General features: G+C 45.0%; 4 protein-coding genes and 1 long non-coding RNA gene across 6 annotated transcripts; 3 read left to right on the forward strand and 2 right to left on the reverse strand.

The window, feature by feature from the left end:
• Positions 1 to 261: 261 nt before the first annotated feature.
• LOC136190820 (uncharacterized) lies at positions 262 to 1,598 on the reverse strand. The gene is made up of 2 exons (XM_065979094.1): positions 936 to 1,598; positions 262 to 864 (listed from the first exon to the last, which is right to left on the reverse strand). The coding sequence occupies exons 1-2, from the start codon at positions 1,543 to 1,545 to the stop codon at positions 362 to 364; spliced, it is 1,113 nt and encodes a 370-aa protein (XP_065835166.1). The 5' UTR covers positions 1,546 to 1,598; the 3' UTR covers positions 262 to 361.
• Positions 1,599 to 1,895: 297 nt separating this feature from the next.
• LOC136191054 (importin-7-like) lies at positions 1,896 to 7,150 on the forward strand. Its single transcript, XM_065979342.1, has 28 exons — positions 1,896 to 1,995; positions 2,068 to 2,149; positions 2,457 to 2,601; positions 2,667 to 2,825; positions 2,876 to 3,032; positions 3,115 to 3,204; positions 3,266 to 3,360; positions 3,424 to 3,594; positions 3,656 to 3,701; positions 3,751 to 3,850; positions 3,909 to 4,102; positions 4,190 to 4,279; positions 4,333 to 4,498; positions 4,557 to 4,598; positions 4,669 to 4,787; positions 4,855 to 4,986; positions 5,099 to 5,165; positions 5,224 to 5,349; positions 5,400 to 5,497; positions 5,551 to 5,646; positions 5,705 to 5,791; positions 5,878 to 6,011; positions 6,072 to 6,220; positions 6,282 to 6,353; positions 6,466 to 6,539; positions 6,596 to 6,722; positions 6,780 to 6,896; positions 6,953 to 7,150. The coding sequence occupies exons 1-28, from the start codon at positions 1,912 to 1,914 to the stop codon at positions 7,051 to 7,053; spliced, it is 3,120 nt and encodes a 1,039-aa protein (XP_065835414.1). The 5' UTR covers positions 1,896 to 1,911; the 3' UTR covers positions 7,054 to 7,150.
• Positions 7,151 to 7,433: 283 nt separating this feature from the next.
• LOC136191055 (uncharacterized) lies at positions 7,434 to 10,668 on the forward strand. Of its 2 annotated transcripts, XM_065979344.1 has the most exons (13): positions 7,434 to 7,495; positions 7,567 to 8,131; positions 8,182 to 8,336; positions 8,391 to 8,573; positions 8,632 to 8,794; positions 8,852 to 8,956; positions 9,012 to 9,289; positions 9,348 to 9,520; positions 9,585 to 9,903; positions 9,959 to 10,190; positions 10,244 to 10,427; positions 10,476 to 10,570; positions 10,620 to 10,668. In XM_065979344.1, the coding sequence occupies exons 2-11, from the start codon at positions 7,582 to 7,584 to the stop codon at positions 10,423 to 10,425; spliced, it is 2,340 nt and encodes a 779-aa protein (XP_065835416.1). In that variant the 5' UTR covers positions 7,434 to 7,495; positions 7,567 to 7,581; the 3' UTR covers positions 10,426 to 10,427; positions 10,476 to 10,570; positions 10,620 to 10,668. The 2 variants fall into 2 exon arrangements, with proteins under 2 accessions (XP_065835416.1, XP_065835415.1); XM_065979343.1 differs by having other exon boundaries at positions 10,244 to 10,570.
• A 1,330-nt stretch (positions 10,669 to 11,998) lies between these two features.
• On the reverse strand, positions 11,999 to 13,155 carry LOC136191048 (uncharacterized). Its single transcript, XR_010670718.1, has 3 exons — positions 13,051 to 13,155; positions 12,781 to 12,983; positions 11,999 to 12,379 (listed from the first exon to the last, which is right to left on the reverse strand). It is a non-coding gene; the product is annotated as an uncharacterized lncRNA (long non-coding RNA).
• Positions 13,156 to 15,180: 2,025 nt separating this feature from the next.
• LOC136191350 (malignant fibrous histiocytoma-amplified sequence 1 homolog) lies at positions 15,181 to 19,972 on the forward strand. Its single transcript, XM_065979673.1, has 2 exons — positions 15,181 to 18,994; positions 19,043 to 19,972. The coding sequence occupies exons 1-2, from the start codon at positions 15,181 to 15,183 to the stop codon at positions 19,726 to 19,728; spliced, it is 4,500 nt and encodes a 1,499-aa protein (XP_065835745.1). The 3' UTR covers positions 19,729 to 19,972.
• Positions 19,973 to 20,800: the final 828 nt, after the last annotated feature.

Raw genomic sequence — 20,800 nt, forward strand, 5'->3', positions numbered from 1 at the left:
CATTTGAAGAATGCTTTGGAAACTGCAGCACGTGCTACCAAAGCTAATCTAAATGGTGATTTGCATTTGTACCATCTAGACGAAAGCGGAATAGTTGCAATAATAGCAAACTGATCGTTTCAATGGCTCACCTCATCAGTAACATCAATAGAACTAGCTAAATACTCTTCTCCTCTTATAAGGCCATCTGTTTCACTGTATACCCTTGATTAGAGCAGATATTGTCCAAAAGAGACGCTAAAGCATACACTTGAAACGTGATTCTTTGAGAAATTTTATTTGTAAAGAGCGGTATGGAAGAGGAAAGGCCAAGTGAGCTACAAAAAGGTAAACGCACTACTAGGGGTTTTTTTTTGTACACCTAGTGTAGGCTGTAATAGCCAACATCACAGTCACTGCAGCGTTCTCGAAACAAGTCGAGAACGTCGCATCGTCCCATTGCCTCGAGCGCGCGAATCATGTCTCTGAGGTTATCAACGTCCTGATGACGCGCTAGCCACTCGTCGAGCAGAAGCCTACTCGGCACGATTTTCTCCGCCGCAGCTATGACAGTTATTTTATTGATTTCCTTCTTGCTGAAGTTGAGTTTCTCGGCGAATACTTTCAAGTCGAAACTCTGCACCGACAGCAATAGAACAGATACGTCCGCCTTGAGTTCTTCAGAGAAAAACTTTTCCATAGTGGTATCCGAGCATGTTGCCGCCGCCTTCGCCGTTGCCGTTTTCAAGGCCAGGGCTCGTTCCGGCGAAGGCTCAGGTGACGCACGCGGAACTGCGTGGCTCAACTCGTTGTCGTTGCTCGGCGCTTCCGAAGATGCCGTGCCCGTCGAATGATGCACGTCTGACGTCACGGACTCCACGTCACCTAAAACGTATTTACGATGGATGGTGTACGGTATATTTTTCTGAAAAGTGTGCAGGTTATCAGTACTGTACCTTCTGGACGACTTCCCCACCAGTTTCTATAGACGAGAATAGCGACGACGACGATAATGAAGAAAACGACGACGCTGAGAATGCACACGCCGATAAGCGTTCCTTTCGACGTCTCGTTCGGGTTGTCGACCTCCCCGACGTCGACGCCGAAGTTAGACGACGCGGTGGTGGGGTGACGAGTGGGGCCCCCTTTCTTCCAATCGCACGATTCGCCGTACGACCCGTCGCTACACTCGCATCGGACGACGTAGTCGCCGCGACGATCTCTTCGCGGCACTCGCACGCACGGCCGATCGTCGCGTACTTCTCGACAGGGGTCGTCTTTGTTCACGTCCGGCCCACAAACAACGTCAAGCGACTCGACGTCGACGCATTCGTACGTCGGGCGTTCTTTGTAGACCTTTTTCGGATCCTTGCACGTGTAGTTGCACACGCGATTCGTCGTTTCGGTGCACGGGCGCAATTCGCCGACGATTCCCAGCTTGTCCGCGCACGTTTCACAGTGTTTACACTCGCTGTCATGGTCGTGCCAATATTGACCGCTCGGACAGGCGGCGCGCGTCGTCGAGAACGCGTGTAGTAGCAATAGAGAGAGGGCGAACGCTAGCATGCCCGTCGAGAATGCGGAAAACGACCTCTAAAATCCGGACGCCTTAGGTTGCAGCTCACGTGCGCATAGGCGATAATTATCGTGTACGACTTTTCGCGAAAAAGAAAGTGAAAAAGGTTTGACTGAATTTATTTTCTCCAGCGAAGGGTCTGGTCATAGATAAAAGAGAGATCTGGTATCCAGACTAAGTTCAAACCAAAAGTAGCTGTACTTTTAGAAAGAATTCAATGCATGTACAAAAAGCCACTTCGTGGAATCATAGATGAATAGGGTATTGCATCTATGGTAGAATAAACAAAAATTAAATTGAATTAAAAATCTTATTTTGAGATCTGAGCATGCGCAGACGACAGTGGAACATTTGACATGGATTATCATCAGCTATCGGAACTCTTTCGCGCAACTTTGGTCCCGCAACTTCAACAGGCGGCGGAGCAGCAGCTAAACACCGTAAGACGATCAACTTTCGCGAGTGCGAAAAGGGGGCCCCGCGCGAGGAAACCGCCTTTTTTGCGACTTTAGTACCTCCAAGCGGAAAGGTTCATACCGTGCCTTCTTCAAGTCGTCATGGCCGCCGATCTCGACATGCCAGTTCGGCAATCGGGTAAGAAGAAAGGGGGTTCCTCCACCGAATCCTTGTCCCCAAACCGAAAAACGACCGAAATCTTTCCACGAGACGCATTTCGAGGCATTCGCTAGTCGCATAAGAGAAAGTAAAGCCGTATTGAGGACGACGGAATGTCAAAATAGTGGAGGTTCCATTTCTGGGGGTGGGGTTGGGGGGATGCATCACCTTCGCGAGGCCCTCAGACACTTCAAAAAGCAGGCCTATGTGAATTTGAATAAAAGATAGCCTAGGAACCGTTGTAGTGCATTAGTCATTTTTTATATGATCTATATTCTCTCTCAAGGCTCCATCTATCTCAAGAACACGCTCATGAAATTCTGGAAGGAGCACGAAGGCGACGAAAATCGCTTTTCAATTTCGAACGGCGACAAGGAGCTGATGCGCGAGAACATGGTCGAGGCGATCATTCACGCTCCCGACATGATAAGGCAACGAACAGAGACAGATATTTATTTATCTATTTATTTATTTATTTATTTATTTTTTTTCTTAGGAGTCAGTTGGTCGTCTGCTTGAAGCACATGATCAAATTGGACTTCCCGCAATCCTGGACGTCGATCGTCGATAAGATCAACGTCTATCTCGGTCGCGACGAGAGGGAGTGCTGGCTCGGCGCCTTTTTAGCATTGCATCAGCTCGTGAAGAAATACGAGTATGTGTATACGAAGAGATCGATTTGAGTGCTCTAAAGTGTTTTCTTAGGTTCAAGAAGGAAGAGGAGAGGGTCGTCATCGATCAGCCCATGCGACATTTTCTGCCGATCATGCACGAGAGGTGCCGTTTTCTAATGCCCGACGCGTCGTCTCTGTCTGTGACAGTGCAGAAGCTCATCGTGAAGACGTTCTTCTCCTTAGTTCAGGTGAGAAAGTCAAAACACGCGGAGTTCTCTTAGTCTATTCTTTGGTGTGGTGGGTGGGATCACTTATCTTGCCTTTGTCTAGTTTACTTTTCCACTGCATTTGTTTTCCAATGAAAACTTTATCACTTGGATGGATCTCTTTCTGACGATTCTACAAAGAGAAGTGCCGGAAGTGAGAAGGAAGAACCGGAGTGTAGTGCATCCAATAAGCTTCTCTCTCTCTTTCTCTAAAGGAAGTTACGAAGATGGACGAAGACTCGCGAGCGGCGTCGCCGTGGTGGAAGTGCAAGAAGTGGGCGATGCAGTGCCTATGTCGGCTTTTCGAGAGGTCAGACGTGTCTCGTCCATTCGATTATATTCGCTTCATCCCCCCCGTTTCGTTTTCTCCTAGATACGGCAATAAAATGGCCGAGAAGCAGTACAAAAAATTCTCCGAATTCTACGCGAAGACGTTTGCCGTTCCCGTGATGGAGGCGTTGCTTCGACAGATCGAGAATCATCGAGTCGGAGCGTGGATTTCGCCTCGCGTACTTCAACAGGCGTTCAGCTACATAGGAAAAGCGTAAGAACGCGATGGGGGAGAAAAGAGACTGCGAAACCCGGAAGACGTTCTTTCGATATAGGGTCGGAAACGCTCCATCGTGGAACGTCCTCAAGCCTCATATTCAGGTATACCATAGGATTCACTCTATCAATTAATAATTATTGATTTTTTCAGGTTCTCATACAGGAGATTTTCTTTCCGCTCATGTGCCACAGTGACGAGGACGAAAGTCTGTGGGTGGACGATCCGTATGAGTACATTCGCGTTAAATACGGCAAGTCGATTATTATATCGGCCACGTCACGTTATTTATTTTCGTCGCATGATTTTAGATGTTTATGAAGAACTCGTCTCTCCGGTTTCGGCCGCCGTGATCGTCATTCAGCAGGCGGCGAGAAAACGAAAGAACGTCCTGAAACCGCTCATGACATTCTGCCAGTCAGTTCTCACCCAGCCGCCAGTGGATCCTCGGCGAAAGGACGGCGTTTTGCACATCATAGGCACAGTTGCAGACGTCCTCATAGAGGCAAGTAAAAAAATCAATAACGTATATATTGTATTTGTGTCTGCTCACAACTGAGTCGTCTTGCAAATTTGACTGGGTTTCTTTTAGAAAAGTCCTTACAATAGTCAAATCGAAGGGCTTCTGCAAGTCTTCGTTTTGCCCGAATTTCAAAGTGCTCACGGCTTTTTGCGTTCGCGAGTACGGGCGGTGACGTTTGCGTTATTGCGAGATATTTATTTTTTTCGTTGTAGGCTTGTTGGATTGCTCAGAACTTCAGTCGAGTCGATTTCACGAATGCCGAACTCCTGGCAAAGCTGCTCGATTCGACGCGCATCTGTCTGACGCAGGACAAAGACGTTCCCGTGAGAGTCGAAGCTGCCATAGCGCTACAGTTTCTCTTGGAACACCAAGAAATCGGTACAGCATGGCTAATTAATAGAAGTCTAATGGGTTTGTAGTTTGGGTGCACTGATAGGTCACGATTACATTGAACCGCACGTGACGGAAATTGTGCGAGGTGAGTATCGCAGGAAATACAAATGATATTTTTATTATTTATCTATTGACCACGTGTTTCTTCTTTGCAGCCATTCTGACTGTCATCCAGGAGACGGAGAACGACGATCTGACCGGCGCTCTCGAGGAAATGATCAAGCTTTTCTCTATTCAAGTGACTCCATATGCAACCGATCTAACTCGCCAACTGGTAAGCCTTCTGCCACGTTCTTCCTTTCTTTCTTTCTTCGTATGGCTCACCCGCGGCATGCGTGTAGTGTCAAACTTGCTTTCAGCTCATCGACGTTAGCAACGACGGAAACGACGACGATGCCTATAAGGCGATGACGGCGATTGGAATTCTCAGCACCCTTCAAACCCTGCTAGTGGCCGTTCAGAAGAATCCACACGTAAGCAAGCAGCAGGAGCGCTTATACTCTTTATTTTAACACATAATATTGCGGGGGTGTGGTGACTGCTCTACAATAAAGCCTTCTGCATCTGTACGTGTCTTTATTATAGATTATGGAGACTATTGAACAGGATTGCGGAAATCTGTGTGCCGTCATATTTCAGCATAAAGTTATCGGTACGTTTAATTAATAAATCTCGATTAATTATTTGAATATTTTTTTTCTTTATTGAAGACGTCTACGAAGAGGCTCTTGTCATTCTGTCTCAGCTGACTATGAACTCCGTTTCTCCTCTCGCTTGGCAGCTCTTTCCTCTCGTAAATCAATGCTTCTTCGACGACGGGTTTGACTATTTTGTTGGTATGAACGCGGGGTTCTAAAAGGGGAGGCATTGATATCGCTCTCTTTAGACATGGTTCCTGCTTTTCACAATTATGTGACCAGCGATACGCGCGGTTTCGTGTCGAATCCGGCGAACGCCGAAGCCGTCTACAGCATGTGCACCAAGGCGAGGAACAAGCTCGTCGCTAGCGTGAAAAGCTCGCTACTCTACGACTCTAGGTTCTCGAGAACGACGACTGCGGCGAAGACGCGCAGAATCACGCGTGCAAGCTGTTGGAAGTCGTCGTGCTCCAGTGCAAGGAAGACGTCAGTCAGGTAACGCGAAGAAGAAGGCTTGAGAAAAAGCGTTTCTGGGTACAACACAAAAATCTAGATCTTACCGAACATTATAAAGAGTGTGTTGGAAAGAGTGACGAAGGCGGTGAAAACGAAACTCTGCCGAGCCATGTGCTTACAAGTGGTAAGATGAATTAAAATAATTAATTAATATTATTAATTTTTTCTCTCTCGCTTGCGACTCTACAATATGGACTCTTTTTCCTTTAGGTTGTTGCTGCTCTCTACGTTAATCCCGTGGGAGTCATCGGCGTCTTGGAAAAATTAACGATGCCTCCGACGAACGAGCCCGTCTGCTCTCAATTCTTTTCCCAGTGGTTCAAGCAGGTCAACTGCACGCGAGGGTAATCGAGTCGCTTTATGACACAAAAAAGAACGTAACGTCGATTTTTTTTCTTCTCCAGGGCTCACAATCGAAAGATGGGAATTCTGGGCCTCCTTTCCGTCCTTCGACGTTGCGACGGTCCGCTGCCTCCTTACATCGTTGCCTGCACGCAGGAAATCGTTCCGGCGTTTCTAACTCTTTTTAGCGGTCTCGAGAAAGCGTACCAAGGTATAGTTGAGAGATAAAGGCTCTTGGGTCGTTTTGTGTGTGTGTATTCGGCGTATCGTAGCAAAAGCGGGTATGGAAAACGATGAAGACGACGACGAAGTCGAAGACGACGACGACGATGTCGAAGTCGAAGGTGAGTTATTAGGCGAACATAAGCGAGAACCCACGCTTTTTGAATCGGCTAATTTTTTTTTGAAAAAATTCTATTCCTCTCTCCATTTGACGTTAGTTTAATTGCTTTCTAGGAGAAGAGCTTGCAAGTGACGAAGACGATTTCGACGAAGAGGATGCCGCTTATGTGGGAAAATTAGCTGAAATGGTACGAGCAGTAGAATCAATAAGAGGCACTTATTCGTTATCTATCCTTCTCTACAGGCGGCGAAGCGGTTAGACGACGAGGAGACGGAAGACGACGACGAGGACGTCGAATTGGATTTGTACGATACGCCTATCGACTCGGACGACATCGACGAATACGACGAATTCAAGAGCTGGATATTGGGTACGTAGACTCGGCGTATGTACGTAAATGTACAGTTAAGGGGATTTTCGTGATAAGGACTTCAAGCTAGTAACCCCGAAGCGTACGGAATTCTGACGGCGCATCTCGCCGTCGAGCAGCAGCAAGCTCTGCAGGAAGTAATTGCTTTGTGCGATCAACGATTGGCAGCGAAACGTGCGGAAGAAATCCCCTCCTGTGTTTTCTTCTCTTTATGCATATATTGTTTTTAGAGTCTAAGCTTTTGGAGGCTCAAGGCGGGTATCAGTTCACGCACGAGATGCCTAAATCGTTTGACTTTTCATCCGTATCTTTTACGACCGGGCCGCACTAAGAGTAAACTCTAGTTTTGTTATTCGGTTAAGTTTGTGGAGAGAGAGAGAGAGAGAGAGAGATGATGACAGGTCTAATTCTTAGTCAGAGTGGACGCGAAGTGACAACTCGCAAAACTGGTCGTCCCTTATAGTAGGTCACCCTGGAAACGATCTGACCATTACTGCAACCTTACTCTCTAATTACGACCTAATAATCTTTTAATTCTAGAATTGTATACAGTAGTAGCAGCAGGTCTCACTGGGCGTGGCCAGACGAAATTTTGACGTGAACGAAGTGACCAATCTAGTATCGACTGCTCCTCGGTACTGTGCTTGTCACGTGAGCTATACAACCGGACCTACTTGGACCCTTCGGTATAGGGACTCAAGAGAAGAGCCTGCTTCGGACTCTACAGTCACGCAGAACCTGAAAAGCTTCGCAGCTCCGACTCTCTGACTAAAGTAGGCCACAGTATTCTACCGAAAACGATTGCTATTTCGCCTCACTTTATTCTATCCTGTTCACTTTGCAGCTTTTCGTCGAAAAAATGACGTCAAATGTTCCGCGACCTCGACACGCGCACGTTGCCGCCTTGATCGGAAACGAGATGCTTCTGTGGGGCGGACTGACCAGACGAGAAACAGGAGAAGTCGAATTGCTCTCAAACGAATCCATCGAATCTTTCAACCTTTGCACAAACGAGTGGTCGGAACGACAGTCGACATGGGATAGCCCATCCGACGTACCAGTTCCATCGAAGGCAGCGACTATTGCCGTCGTTAACGATCGATATGTGTATCAGTACGGCGGCATGTACTCGTCGTCTAACGATTCAATCTTTTGCGATCGTCTTTACAAATTGGACGGATTTACGTTGAAGTGGGAGAAAATTGCTTTCGCTTCCCAAAGTGCGTGTCCGGCTGGAAGAGCGGCGTGTGGACTGTGCGCGCTCGGAAGAAAGGAGGACAGGCATCTCGTTGTGACGGGCGGATGGGGAAAGAGGGGCGTCTTTCGAATTCCGGGCTCGGAATGGATTCTCACTGAAGGCGCGAAGAGGTCGTTGAACAATGAAGTGTGGCTTTTTTCTGTGAACAAGAGTAAGCGTAGTAGTGTGATAACAAGACGTTGAAAGATGTTGCTCTCTAAGGTATTTGGATCCCAGTTGAGTGCAAAGGAAAGAGCCCCTCTGCCCGATTGGCGTTTTCCTTTACTGCAATTGACGACGATCGTGCGCTACTCGTTGGCGGTGGTAACGATGCAAAAAGGCTTAACGACGCTTATGTTTTTGAATTAAGTTCCACGGTAATTGATAAATTGAATCGTATGTATTTATAAATATTTTTTATCTGCGTGTAGGAATGGACTGAAATTAGTGTGAAAGGACCCGACTTTCTGCCACCTCGAATGTTTCATTCAACCGTTGTTAGTACCATTCCCGAAGTAGGACCGACTGCTTTTGTCCTATGGGGATATGGGATGTACGGAGTTCCCATGTCTTCTGGGCACAAGATCGTCCTGGACTCTCTACAATGCACAAAAGTAAATAAATAACTAATATATAATCACTGACTTCTAGTCGAGTTGTTTCTCCAACCAGATTCTAACGTGTGACAGAGTCATTCCAACTGCAGAGCAAACAGTGTGCTGCTTCTCTGCAAAGAGCCACCTTTTTCTCCTCCGATTCGGCGGCTTGTCAAATCAAGCTACCGTGAATGATTTTCAGACCAGCGCCGACGCGCTGCTAGACATTTCAAAAATCGGTAAACCCCTAGAATATATTTTGCAAAGCAAACGAAATCAATATACTGTACTTATAGATTTAAAAAATCCTGCTGCAGAACTAATTCCTCACGACATTAATGACCCCATCAGTCTACAATTTCCGGCAATTGTTTCGGTGACCGAGTCTCATCGAGCTGCGGGTTCTCTAACTCGAGAGAAAATAAATATTTCCTGAGAGCGTGTGTATAATTTTAGATTCGTTTTCTTCTCGTGAGGTCGATCGCGTCGCGAAGCTCGTCGGTTCTCGCTGGAGCGAAGTCGCTCGCGCCGTATTTCCTATTTTTACGGACGAAGAAATTGACGTCATCGAAACCGCCGTCGTAGATGATCGTGCGACTCGATTTCTTCGGGCGTGGATTGAGAGGAACGGCGACGAAGCCATGCGAAAAGCTTTGTGCCGCGCTCTGTTCGAAGCCGATCTAATATCGTGCGTCAAGGAAGTGTTTTCCGACATTTATCAGGCCATGACTGAAGTAAGACTTTAGGGGTTGTGGGTAGACCTTTTCATCCCTTGACGTCGATTGCGCGCAGGAAATCCCCCTGACTCAGATTCAGAGACACGAACTCGTCTACGACGAGGAAAAAGATTTTCTTGCCGCTGGAGCGTTTGGAGAGGTATTCAAAGCGACTCTTGCTAAAGGAGGACAAGAAACTTTAGTCGCAGTCAAAGTCTTTGGAAATTTTTCCAGAAGCAGTTCTCAGAGGTAAAGAAAGTCCCGAAGTGGTTATTTCTCTTGTACGTTTTCCTAATTGTTCGCTTGCATGCAGAGTCGACGAGATGTTCAAAAAGGAAGCGGCCGTGCTTCTGCGCATCGAGCCCCATCGTCACGTCCTACGCTTGATTGGAGTTTGCGCGAGCCCCCGATATTCCGCCCTCGTAACCGAGTATATCAGCGGCGGTAACCTATGGTCGCTTCTCAAGTCGGACGATGAAGCGACGAGAGGGTGGGACACGCGGATTGTGATTGCTAGGCAAATTGCTCTAGGAATGGCTCACCTTCACTACAACTATCCCCCGGTTATACACCTCGACTTGAAACCGCAGAACGTTCTCGTCGAAAGAGTTGGGAAGACGGTCGTATGCAAAGTCAGGCAGTCAGTCATTGTGCTTTAGTGTCTGTAATGTTTTTCTCCTGTTTCAGGTGTGTGATTTTGGTCTTTCAAAAATGTCTGGCGTAAGTTCTCTGAGCGACGATCGCGAGGAGAGATCGAGTCCGCGTGGTACTATGTCTTACATCGCTCCTGAGCAGTATAGCGCTGATCCGTACGGTTCCGGAAGCAAAGAAGTCAAGGCTAAAAGAGCAAGGAAGGCTGACGTTTATAGCTACGGAGTTGTGCTGTGGGTCATTCGTGAAAAACGGCATCCTTACGAATGTTTGTTCTCGAGTTTGCTAGGGTAAATTTTTGATTAATTAATGTCTAATTAGATATGCCAAAGTTTGCCGTTCATTTTCACGCTAAGGAGAGTGGGAAACTACCGGAGGCGCAAGCAGAAGCTCCAAAGCCGTTCAATGAACTTTTGAATAGCTGCACAGAGTTTGATCCGGAAAAGCGTCCGACGTTTCGAACTGCTATACTGATGCTCATGTGTTTGAAGCAGTGGCTTTGATGGTATTCTACGCCTTCGTGTATATGCCTGTCCTGATATGTTTCGGCTAGGTCTTTTGCCTATATTTTAAGAATTTTTTATGCTCTGTGGCCTTTTTCATTTTGATTATCGCGCAGTGGGACGCCTCTATGTAATCGACGTACATGTAAGTATATAGGTTGGTGGTTAGTTGCGAATCAACTTACGCTTTTTAGGAAGATATTTTTATTATTGGACTCGCACAAACGGGACTCCACTTTTCAAGTCATTTATATGCGGGAGCATACGCAGGGTACGTACACAGGCGCGCCGTCCCTCCCCGTCCTGACTTCCGTCCAGTCTAGCGCGCACTTTACGTGGGCGTCAGCGAAGACTATATGTCCGGAGAGCTGTACTAAAAGCCTCCTAGATCACATTTGAGAAGTCGCTTTTGCCGTTTCTTTTCGGCGAACGAAGATAGAACGAGGTGGGTGCCCGGCACGCAATTTTCGAGGCGCCACGATCCCGTCATGGTGTCGCCTCTCGATTTTTAGCGTAAACGACGTTAGTAGACGTTCTTCTTTCGCGTTGAGGACGCTTGTGTAGTTTCTTGACAGAAATGCGTCTAATTCTCCCGACTGATAAAAGGAGCCTCCCTTTTTGCCCTTACGCCTCTCACTCCGCGACGCGTCACGGTACGAACTGGCCTCATCGTACATACATTGAGCTATTAGCTTTACGTTTGAGCATCTACTGAAGGTGTTCTACTGCATTGTGACCCGTTGGCCCAGTGAAACACTGTTTGTCACACCGTAGATAATAGGGGAGACTAACAAACTCTGTTTCTTTACAAGCGTCACGGTCTTACGTGTCTCCCTCATTACTCGTTATTTTTTTGTTTGGTGTCTGCTTCCTCTTTGCACATTCGTCAGTGTTTACTTCTCAGATATATCCTATCCAAGATGTTCTACATGCTCATATGTATTCTTCCTCTTCACGCTCACATATAAACCTCTCTATAGGAGAAACGTTACATTCTCTTTCTCCTTTTTTTATTCTCGTGCGATAATTTGCTAGTGCTAGACTATTCTATTTGACGTTTTTCTAATCATAATGTTTTAGAAGGTACGCTTTCAGGACACTTCAGCGCCATCATTTCCATCACCCGTCTGTATGTGAACGACTTTCATCAGTGGTGGGTGTACTCTGATTTTTCAAGTCAGATATTTAATTAATTTTGTGGAACAAGTGCACCCCCTTTTTCCTTTTAGGTCTGCTGCTTCGCTGGTCGACGTGTGGACCGCTCACAAAAACGCGTGAGTCTATAACTAGGTAGTTGGGTGTTGAAAGGAGAGAAGCGTCTTGAACAAGGGCGCCTCAAGAACCGCCATATCTAAGGTGCAGCAGCCCAAACATCCCTTTCTGTAATTTTTATTGTTTCTCCGTAGGAATGTCCCGGGCATGACATCATAAACTGCTCCGGGGTCCTGGGCACGACTCCGTGAACAAAAACTGCTCCGGGGTCCTGGGCAAGACCCCGCGAACAAAAACTGCCCGCGCATGAAGAGGGAGAGGGCTGTTCGTTTTTTTCTTTTATTCAAATAAAATGTCTATACTCTACCCTGTTCTCCATGGCGGCGGCAACACACGCGGGTGCCACCCCACCGGTGCCCTACCTAACCTAAAGCTAACCTACCTAACCTAGATCTAGCCTAATCTAAAGTACGCCTACTACCTGAGCTACCTTCCTACTAGTAGCGCTCGTTGAGGAGACAGGACGTGTAAATCATGTTGTGCGCCTATCTACTGCGCCTGCTTATACCTAGCTACTAGCTTCTGCCAGTTTCTCATGCAGTAAAAGACATGTACGTCCGACGTCTCTTGGCTTCACTTCCTTGGTCCCACCGGTCCCACCTGGAAACTTAGGCGTAGAAGTTCTCCTCAGCAAAACGTTGTCGTGCTCTTGTCGTCGTCTAATTAGTCTGAACGTCGTGGCCTAGAAGGAAGAAGAGCTTATAAGAATGTGATGATCGAGTTTATGGATGCACAACATGCATGAGAAATTGACCGCAGAACGTAGCAATATAAACTACGAGGAGCGACACGGACAGCAAACCATTGTGAGATTAATTAACAGCCGGAGAAGGTAAACGAGTTCACATATTCATAAAATAGCGCTTTCGAATCAAATAGATTATTTCACGTTTTTGATAAACGGCCACTTCTTTCAGGTAAAAAGAGGCGTACGCGACACGCGATTGCAAGAACAGGGGCATATAAAAGGACCAAAAGAGCTTTTAGAGCATCGGAAGTCCCGCTTTACAATAGAAGAACGAGGTAGACTACTAAAGGTGGCCCCTCAGGTCAAGAAGCGACTTGAGCAAGTCGCGGACCCACCAAAAGACCCGCAAATTCCGTTCAATAAACCGTGTCGTCGAAGACGCCTGTAGAGGAAACCGAAAGGCGCTGCTCGAAACGTGTGACAAGAAATGACGTTCGTTTAGGTGCGTGGCTTTTACGATCTGTACCGCAGCAATTCCTTGACGGTCTACTTGTTCGTCTAGTCACAGCGAGTAATCGTAGGAGAGCACGACTACCTCCTAAATAAAAAGAGAGAGAACGTCTAACGCCTCCAAGGAGACCCTGCCCCTTTCGAAGAAGACTCACGTCCAAAGACAAATTCGCAACCTTCCAGAACATCGTTCTTGAACAGGAACAAACCTGGAGAGCCGACAGCAAAGGCTCGAAGCAGCACAAAACAATTTGAGAAAGTCCCGAGCACACTTCTCTGAGACCCGTACAGATCTACCTACACGTGTTCGTTAGAATACGGTCCTCTTTGGCACCGTTAGCGGTGCTGTTACTGTGGGCCTCGTTGCCACGCTGAAGTCGGAGGAGGACTTGATTTTCTGACCGGAGAACATCTTACATGGTAACGAGGTTTGGATTAGTTCTCTGACGTCATTGAGAGATTTATCGATTTAGAACGGGATGAATTCAATGAAAAATACAGATGAGAAACGTCAGTGTTATGCAAATGCAAAGACGTTGTCAAGCTTGTAGAGGATTTGACAGAAATTATATCTGTGTTTCCAACTAAACTGTCTAAAGTTTAGAGTTTTGGCTTCTCTCGAGTGACACTTCTCGGACGAAAGCTGCCCTATCTTAGCCAATTCGTAGTGGATCTGTGCCACTAAATTAGGTGCTTTAGTTTTATATCAGTCTTGCTGAAGGTCAAAACCGTTGATTTAATTAATTAATCAACAGGATGCATGTAGAGCTTCCCAGTGGCGTCGCTAAGGGTGGGCCAGGTCGGGCCAGGCCCGACCAAAATTTCTGTGGCCCGACCAAAAAATTTGTTTTCCTTTTCTTTGTAAGAGAGAAATTGGTTGGTTTACTAGTTAGTGTAGTTTCTTAGGATTGGGGTTAGTAATAATAATGCTTTTGTAATGATTCGGGTAGATTATTTTTGTAAAGAAAAATGAACGTAATGACCTCGCTCCCTCAAAAAATTTTTCTGGGGGCACAGCCCCCAGACCCCCGCATTCTGGCCCGACCAAATAGAAAATCCTAGATACGCCACTGGAGCTTCCCTCTATACTAGTGCACATTACGCTTACCACTTCCTTGCAAGCTTCATCGTCCTTCTCCAAATTAAACGACGCATTCAGAGAAGCCTTTCACACAATGAGAGCATTCCAGTGGCGGATCCAGGATTCGAGCAAGGGGGGGGGGGGGGGGGGGGGGTCTATGAGAGAGAGTTCGCGCGCGCAAAAAAATTTTTGCTGACCACGCCCACATTGATGCATTTTTCTTACATTTCAACAGCTACACAGATTCATTATTCCATTATAATGGTCTTCTAAAATAAACATTATTTTCATTTTTCTCGCGCAAAATCTGCAAAAATTTCGTCAGTTGAACTTTTTGCAAATTTCACGAGATGTTTTCATTAGTGCGTGGCCTACAACCGGTCAGCAAATTTTTGTTCTGCTCAAAGGGGGGTCCATGGACCCCATGGACCCCCCCCCCCCCCCCCCCCCTCCCCCCCCCGGATCCGCCACTGCATTCTTATACGGGCCTGATCCTCACATGCAAATTCGACAACGATGAGTAACTCGGTTCAGTTTCTGAGCGCTCTTAGGCGCGGAGAGAAAGTACGACACAAAAATTTCGTGTACCGAATACAAACTGTCGGCGACATGAAACGCGATGATCGGTAAGTCAGTACTATCTTATAATCCGACGCTACGTACGCGGTCAGAAGGCTTAGTACGGCGCCGATTGTTTTGTAGCTGGTATTGTTCAGACGGTACTAATGATGAAGATGCAGTCCTTTGCATAGAAGGTGATTATGGGGCTGTTTTGGAAAGTGATAGCCTTCCCTTTGACGTTTCACGCCTGACTGCGGTATCGGCCCTAAGTATTGATTGTGCCGCTGCAAGAAATATTTCACTAGCGAGTATGAGGGGCATTACAAGAGTTCAAATAGGCCGGATGCAGAGGGCCGGTCAGTGCTATTCTCTACCACTTCTGCCTTTGTGTCTCAAAGAACTATGTATGATCCATGTTCGCGAAGATAAGATTATAACTGCAGTAAAGTCGCAAAGAGAACTGCGCTCTCTTTTCATCAGAAAGACTTCACTCGAGAAGTCTGCAGCACTGGTCGCTCCGATAAGATTCGAGAGTCTGCCTCAAGACAAGTGGTCGAACCTGGAAGAACTCCATTTGTCGAGTTGTGGTCTACAACAACTTCCAATTAGTTTGAGTAATCTAACGTTACTAAAAAAGCTTGATATGAGTGAAAACAGTAAATTGGAAAATATTGCTGAAGATCTAAGGTTCAAACTACAAAACCTGGAAGAACTCGATTTGCGGAACTGTGGTCTACAACAACTTCCAATTAGTTTGAGTAGCCTAACTGCACTAAAGAAGCTTGATTTGAGTAGAAACGGCAAATTGAAAAGTCTTCCTAAAGATATAGGGTTGAAACTACAAAATCTGGAAGAACTCCATTTGTCGCGGTGTGGTCTACAACAACTTCCAATTTCTTTGAGTAACTTAACTGCACTGAAAAAGCTTGATTTGAGTGGAAACAGTGAAGATCTTCTTGAAGATGAAGGGTTCAATCTACAGAACCTGGAAGAACTTGATTTGCAGAACTGTAGTCTACAACAACTTCCAATTTGTTCGAGTAACCTAACTGCACTGAAAAAGCTTGATTTGAGTAGAAACAGTAAATTAAAAAATCTTCCTGAAGATATAGGGTTCAAACTACAGAACCTGGAAGAACTCCATTTGTCGTGGTGTGGTCTGCAACAACTTCCAGTTAGTTTGAGTAATCTAACTGCACTGGAGAAGCTCGATTTGTGTGGAAACACTAAATTAAAAAATATTCCTGAAGCTATGGGGTTCCAACTACAAAACCTGAAAGAACTCAATTTGTCGTGGTGTGATCTACAACAACTTCCAATTAGTTTGACTACTCTAACTGCACTAAAGAAGCTTGATTTGAGTGGAAACAGTAAATTGAAAAATATTCCTGAAGATATAGGGTTTAAATTACAGAACCTGGAAGAACTCCGTTTGTGGAACTGTAGTCTACAACGAATTCCGATTAGTTTGAGTAACCTAACTGCACTAAAGAAGCTTGATTTGGGTAAAAACAGGGAATTTTTAAATCTCCCTAAAGACCTAAAAAACCTGGAAGAACTCCGTTTGCGGAACTGTGGTCTACAACAACTTCCAACTAGTTTGAGTACCCTAACTGCATTGAAGATGCTTGATTTGAGTGGAAACAGTGCAAATCTTCCTGATGATATAGGGTTGAAACTGCAGAACCTGGAAGAACTCCGTTTGTCGTGGTGCGATCTACAACAACTTCCAACTAGTTTGAGTAACCTAACTGCACTGAAAAAGCTTAATTTGAGTGGAAACAGTAACTTGAAAAATCTTCCTGAAGATATAGGGATAAAGCTACAGAACGTGGAAGAACTTGATTTGCATAACTGTGGTCTACAACAACTTCCAATTAGTTTGAGTGACCTAACTGCACTGAAAAAGCTTGATTTAAGTAGAAACAGTGAAAATCTTCCTGAAGATATAGGGTTCAAACTACAGAACCTCGAAGAACTCAAATTGTGGGGGTGTGGTCTACAAAAACTTCCAATTAGTTTGAGTAACCTAACTGCATTGAAGAAGCTTGATTTGAGTAGCAACAGGAAATTGAAAAATCTTCCTGAAGATATAGGATTGAAACTACGGAACCTGGAAGAACTCCATTTGTGGTCTTGTGGTCTACAACAACTTCCAATTAGTTTGAGTAACCTAACTGCACTGAAGAAGCTTACTTTGAGTGGAAACAGAGAATTAAAAAATATTCCTAAAGATATAGGGTTCAAACTACAGAACCTGGAAGAACTCCGTTTGTTGAACTGTGGTCTACAACAACTTCCAATTAGTTTGAGTAACCTAACTGCACTGAAACAGCTTTCTTTGAGTGATAACAGCGAATTGAAAAATCTTCCCAAAGATATAGGGTTGAAACTACAGAACTTGGAAGAGCTCGATTTGCGGAACTGTTGTCTACAACAACTTCCAGATAGTTTGAGTAACCTAACTGCACTGAAGAAGCTCGATTTGAGTACAAACAGTGAATTGACAAACCTTCCTGAAGATATGTTGTGGAAGCTAACGAGTCTAAAAGAACTCAATTTGCAGTATTGCAAGCTAAAAGAATTGCCATCGAGTTTGGGATCGCTAAAAGATCTAGATGTGGCTAGTTGCCGACTGACACGCTTGCCTTCGTCAATTGGAAGATTAAAGGAGCTGAATTGCTCAGGTAATCCTATAACTTTTCCACCGATTGGAGTTTGGAAGCAAGGATTAGCTTCAATACGAGCTTATTTTTCCTCAGAAATGCTGACTTCGTCTAGACGAGTAAAGATTGTTGTTTTGGGTGAGAGTTGTTCAGGAAAAACAAGCCTATTTCAAACTATGCTTCGTAACGCAACATTTTGCACGTGTGCCGGAGACAGGACTATAGGCGTGGAAGAATATGAGCTAACATTTGCTAACAAGCGTGCCAAAATTATTGACTGCGGTGGGCAGAGGTGTTATCTTCTAACCAATCAATTGTTCGTCAGCGAAAATGGCTTGGTAGTCATTGTAGTCGACGCTCAGCGTTATGAACTTACAGAGACAAGCTTTCATGAGTACATAGGAAAGTATATGCAAGTTGTGTACGAGCGGAATGAGAATTGCTATGTTGCGTGCGTTTTTACGAAAATTGATCTCTTGTCTAACGATTGGAATCCTAGACCGTATCAAGAAGAGTTCACCCGCCAAATGCAGAAATTCAGAGAAACTCGAGAAGCTATTAATAGTATGGAGAATGAAGAAGAGAATGCTGCGTTCATCAAGAATCAGAATGTACGCGTTGACAACAGAGTTGTTTTCACTTCAGCAAAAGACGTGGGAACTGTTGCAAAGTTTAGAGATTTTATTGATAATTTGACTGACGACGAGGGCCTATTCCCAAGCGCTGGTGACATTGTTCCTGAAACTTGGTACGATTTTGAAGAAAGAGTTGAAAGAGAATGCAGACTCGCTCAGAATGGCTTATCTGTTTTAAAAGTGGATTTTTTAAATGAATTGTGTGGTCAGTTCAAATTGTCCAAAGATGAAGTTCTGATCGTTTTAAGGTACTACCATCAAGTTGGCACTTTATTATATTTTGATCAATCCCGCTTGGCTGATGTTGTCTTTGGATCGAGCAAAAAAATCGTCGAGGCGCTGAAGCAAATTTTTCGTCACGACTACGACACACTAGCATACGAAAGTGGAACAACGGAAATTAGTCCCGAACGATTTCAAGTGGATAAAAGCGAGCTCTCCAGTAACGCAACTCTGTCAATCCCATTGCTAAAAGCTCTTTTACGAGGTCAAAAGCTTGACCCGGAAAGCGTCAACATTTTTGTCAAAATGTTGTTATCATTCGATTTCGCTTACGTAAAGGGCGGTCATAAAGAAAACAGTGAAGATGAAGCTGATGACATTGTTAATCGTTTGGAGAAAGCCGAAGATCGCCTCTTAGTGCCTTGGTTACTCAGTCAAGACTGTCCTTCTGATGCAATAGAAAGCTTTCCCGCTGATTGTCCTATAAATTGTATTGAAGTGCAACTTTCGTACTCGTTTGCTTTCACTCTTCCTCTAGGAATTTTTCAATTATTTTCAGCTCGATGTCATCAAATCAGCTCACTAATTCGTCATTGGAATAAAGGATTTACGTTGTCGTATGGTCCGGTCAAGGCTAAATTTACGTGCGAAGAACTTGCAACTAATGCAGCAATCCGTTGCAAATGCCGCACACCGAAATCCCGGAATGCATTAGACCGACTATTTCACCTGTTTTGGAGATGCATTATCCAACTACAAAAGCTATTGAAAACATTTCCTGGGTGTTTATATAGCATTTTCTTTGACTACTCTAACGGCGACCGTATTATGAAGAAGCAGCAGGTCCAAATACCATCAAAAAATTGGCACCTAAACGCACTCGCTGCCTCCAAACCTAGAGAACTCGAGGAATGCAGCAGAAGTATTAAACGAGGTATAAACTAATATTTGGGCTGAAACGCTATTAATGTTTCCTCTGCAGTTCTTAAGTCATATCGGCGACGACTGGATGAAGTATATCCAAATGCGTGCGGCAGTCTCGTTACCTTACAAGACGCAAAATTGGTCGCAAATGAAGTAAGTCGGGTTTTCGCAGAGAAAAAGCAAATCAGGGCTCTTGCTTTTAACCTGGACGTCAGTTGTCCAGACGAAATTGATACAAGTCAAGTTCTTCGATTAGTGCTTCGATTACTAAATGATTGGTTAAAGGAGTCTGGCAAAAACGCTGTTATTGCTGTTCTTACTGACGCCTTACAAGACAGCGATTTAGGCGAAGTAATTAGCCGCTCTTTTGGTGACTTAGGAGAGGACACCCTACTCGAAGCATCTAAAACAGAAGTGCCGTCAAATAAGGCTTGTCTTCCTCCATCAACTACTTGTCTTTGTGGGGAAGGCCTACGTTTGAAGGAAGCTATCGCAAAAGTTGGAAATGACAGTTGGAGAGCGATTGCTAGGCGTCTCGAATTTAAAGACTACGAGTTGTCAGATATTCCGTTTGAGTACAGGCGAAAAAGTGAAAAACTGATGCACATAATTGATATGTGGTGTGGCAAGGAAGGCAGCAGAGCCACGTTGGGTCGACTACTGTACGCCTGCGAAGTCGCCGGCGTGTCTCGAGATGATATTGCCACAGAGTATTTCGAGCAAATGTCAAAGAGCTCCGCTTAGCCGTGCACGTAATTAATGACATAGAAACATTTCAATCTATACGGCGTATGTAGGAAATTTGCTATCCTCTTCCCGATAAACTACATTCTTATCGATTTCCAGCTCAGAACCTATATTAACCAAATCAGGAACGTCAAGTGTAAAGGAAAATAAAATATAACGTTGGACGACGCTTGCGACAAGTTGAAGAATCGCCGTGTCAAAATATGATATATCCGTTTTTTTCATTGCAGAGTTTCATGGAGCCGACCACCAGAGTTGTACGGGTGGAGCCCGTATAACGGCGGAGGGAGGCTCTCTCAAACGTGATCTTAGGGCCGGAAGTGTCTGTATGTCTGTCTGTATGTATGTATGTCTGTTCGTCACGCTCGGTATTGTGACGTAACATAAGAAAAACCCTCACTTTGTAAAGCGCATGCGTGACATAGGGCCGAAAACGGTGACCCGAAAAAGGCGATTTACGGCGCGAATAAAGCGTTTTTTCTTTCAGAAACGAAAAAAATGCTTAGAAACCCTTATTTCCAATTGATCTGTGCTATTTTCCGTGTTATAAATGCGCTGAGAAACCGAAACGACAGTTTTGATTGTCACGCTCTGACGTCACAATCAAAAGTATCCAGTCACATGTACAGTATATGGGTGGGTATGTACGCGTGTACGGGTAACAGGAAATATGACCCGTACACATGCATAGGTCCTCCTCAAATACAGAGCACATTATCAAATACAGTACAGTGCGTGCCAGCATAAATGGCCAAACGGGACTTTTAGTAGCGCGCGAGGAATTCAGAGCGTAGTTTACATTTGGCGTAGTTTTGACGTTTGATCGTCACATCAAGGATTTCCAATGAAGTCTAGCATTTCTATTTACGTCTATTTTGTAAGAAAACGGTTTTGATTTCACCGCAGACAACGTTTCTATACGTTTTGCTAAGAACACAGAAAAGTTCGTTTTTTTTCCAGTTTCAAACAACATATGACGGCTTTCATAAACTCATCTGTCACTTTATACCATTTTCTAAAACTTCATTATCTTTGATTTTCAATACAGTAATTCGGTGGAAAGAAACGG

The sequence above is a fragment of the Oscarella lobularis genome, chromosome 9 (genome assembly GCF_947507565.1).
Source record: "Oscarella lobularis chromosome 9, ooOscLobu1.1, whole genome shotgun sequence".
Lineage (NCBI taxonomy): Eukaryota > Metazoa > Porifera > Homoscleromorpha > Homosclerophorida > Oscarellidae > Oscarella > Oscarella lobularis.

What these genes read in the sequence shown, in the direction of transcription:
- LOC136191350 (XM_065979673.1), top strand. Translation starts at nt 15,181, where the DNA reads ATGAGTGAAAACAGTAAATTGGAAAATATTGCTGAAGATCTAAGGTTC. An exon ending in CAGCAGAAGTATTAAACGAG is followed by an intron (nt 18,995 to 19,042) that starts GTATAAACTAAT and finishes TTTCCTCTGCAG; the next exon opens with TTCTTAAGTCATATCGGCGA.
- LOC136190820 (XM_065979094.1), bottom strand. Translation starts at nt 1,545, where the DNA reads ATGCTAGCGTTCGCCCTCTCTCTATTGCTACTACACGCGTTCTCGACG. An exon ending in GTGGGGAAGTCGTCCAGAAG is followed by an intron (nt 865 to 935) that starts GTACAGTACTGA and finishes AATACGTTTTAG; the next exon opens with GTGACGTGGAGTCCGTGACG.
- LOC136191055 (XM_065979343.1), top strand. Translation starts at nt 7,582, where the DNA reads ATGACGTCAAATGTTCCGCGACCTCGACACGCGCACGTTGCCGCCTTG. An exon ending in GCTAGACATTTCAAAAATCG is followed by an intron (nt 8,795 to 8,851) that starts GTAAACCCCTAG and finishes CTGTACTTATAG; the next exon opens with ATTTAAAAAATCCTGCTGCA. An exon ending in TTTATCAGGCCATGACTGAA is followed by an intron (nt 9,290 to 9,347) that starts GTAAGACTTTAG and finishes GATTGCGCGCAG; the next exon opens with GAAATCCCCCTGACTCAGAT.
- LOC136191054 (XM_065979342.1), top strand. Translation starts at nt 1,912, where the DNA reads ATGGATTATCATCAGCTATCGGAACTCTTTCGCGCAACTTTGGTCCCG. An exon ending in ACGGCTTTTTGCGTTCGCGA is followed by an intron (nt 4,280 to 4,332) that starts GTACGGGCGGTG and finishes TTTTCGTTGTAG; the next exon opens with GCTTGTTGGATTGCTCAGAA. An exon ending in CCGTTCAGAAGAATCCACAC is followed by an intron (nt 4,987 to 5,098) that starts GTAAGCAAGCAG and finishes TCTTTATTATAG; the next exon opens with ATTATGGAGACTATTGAACA.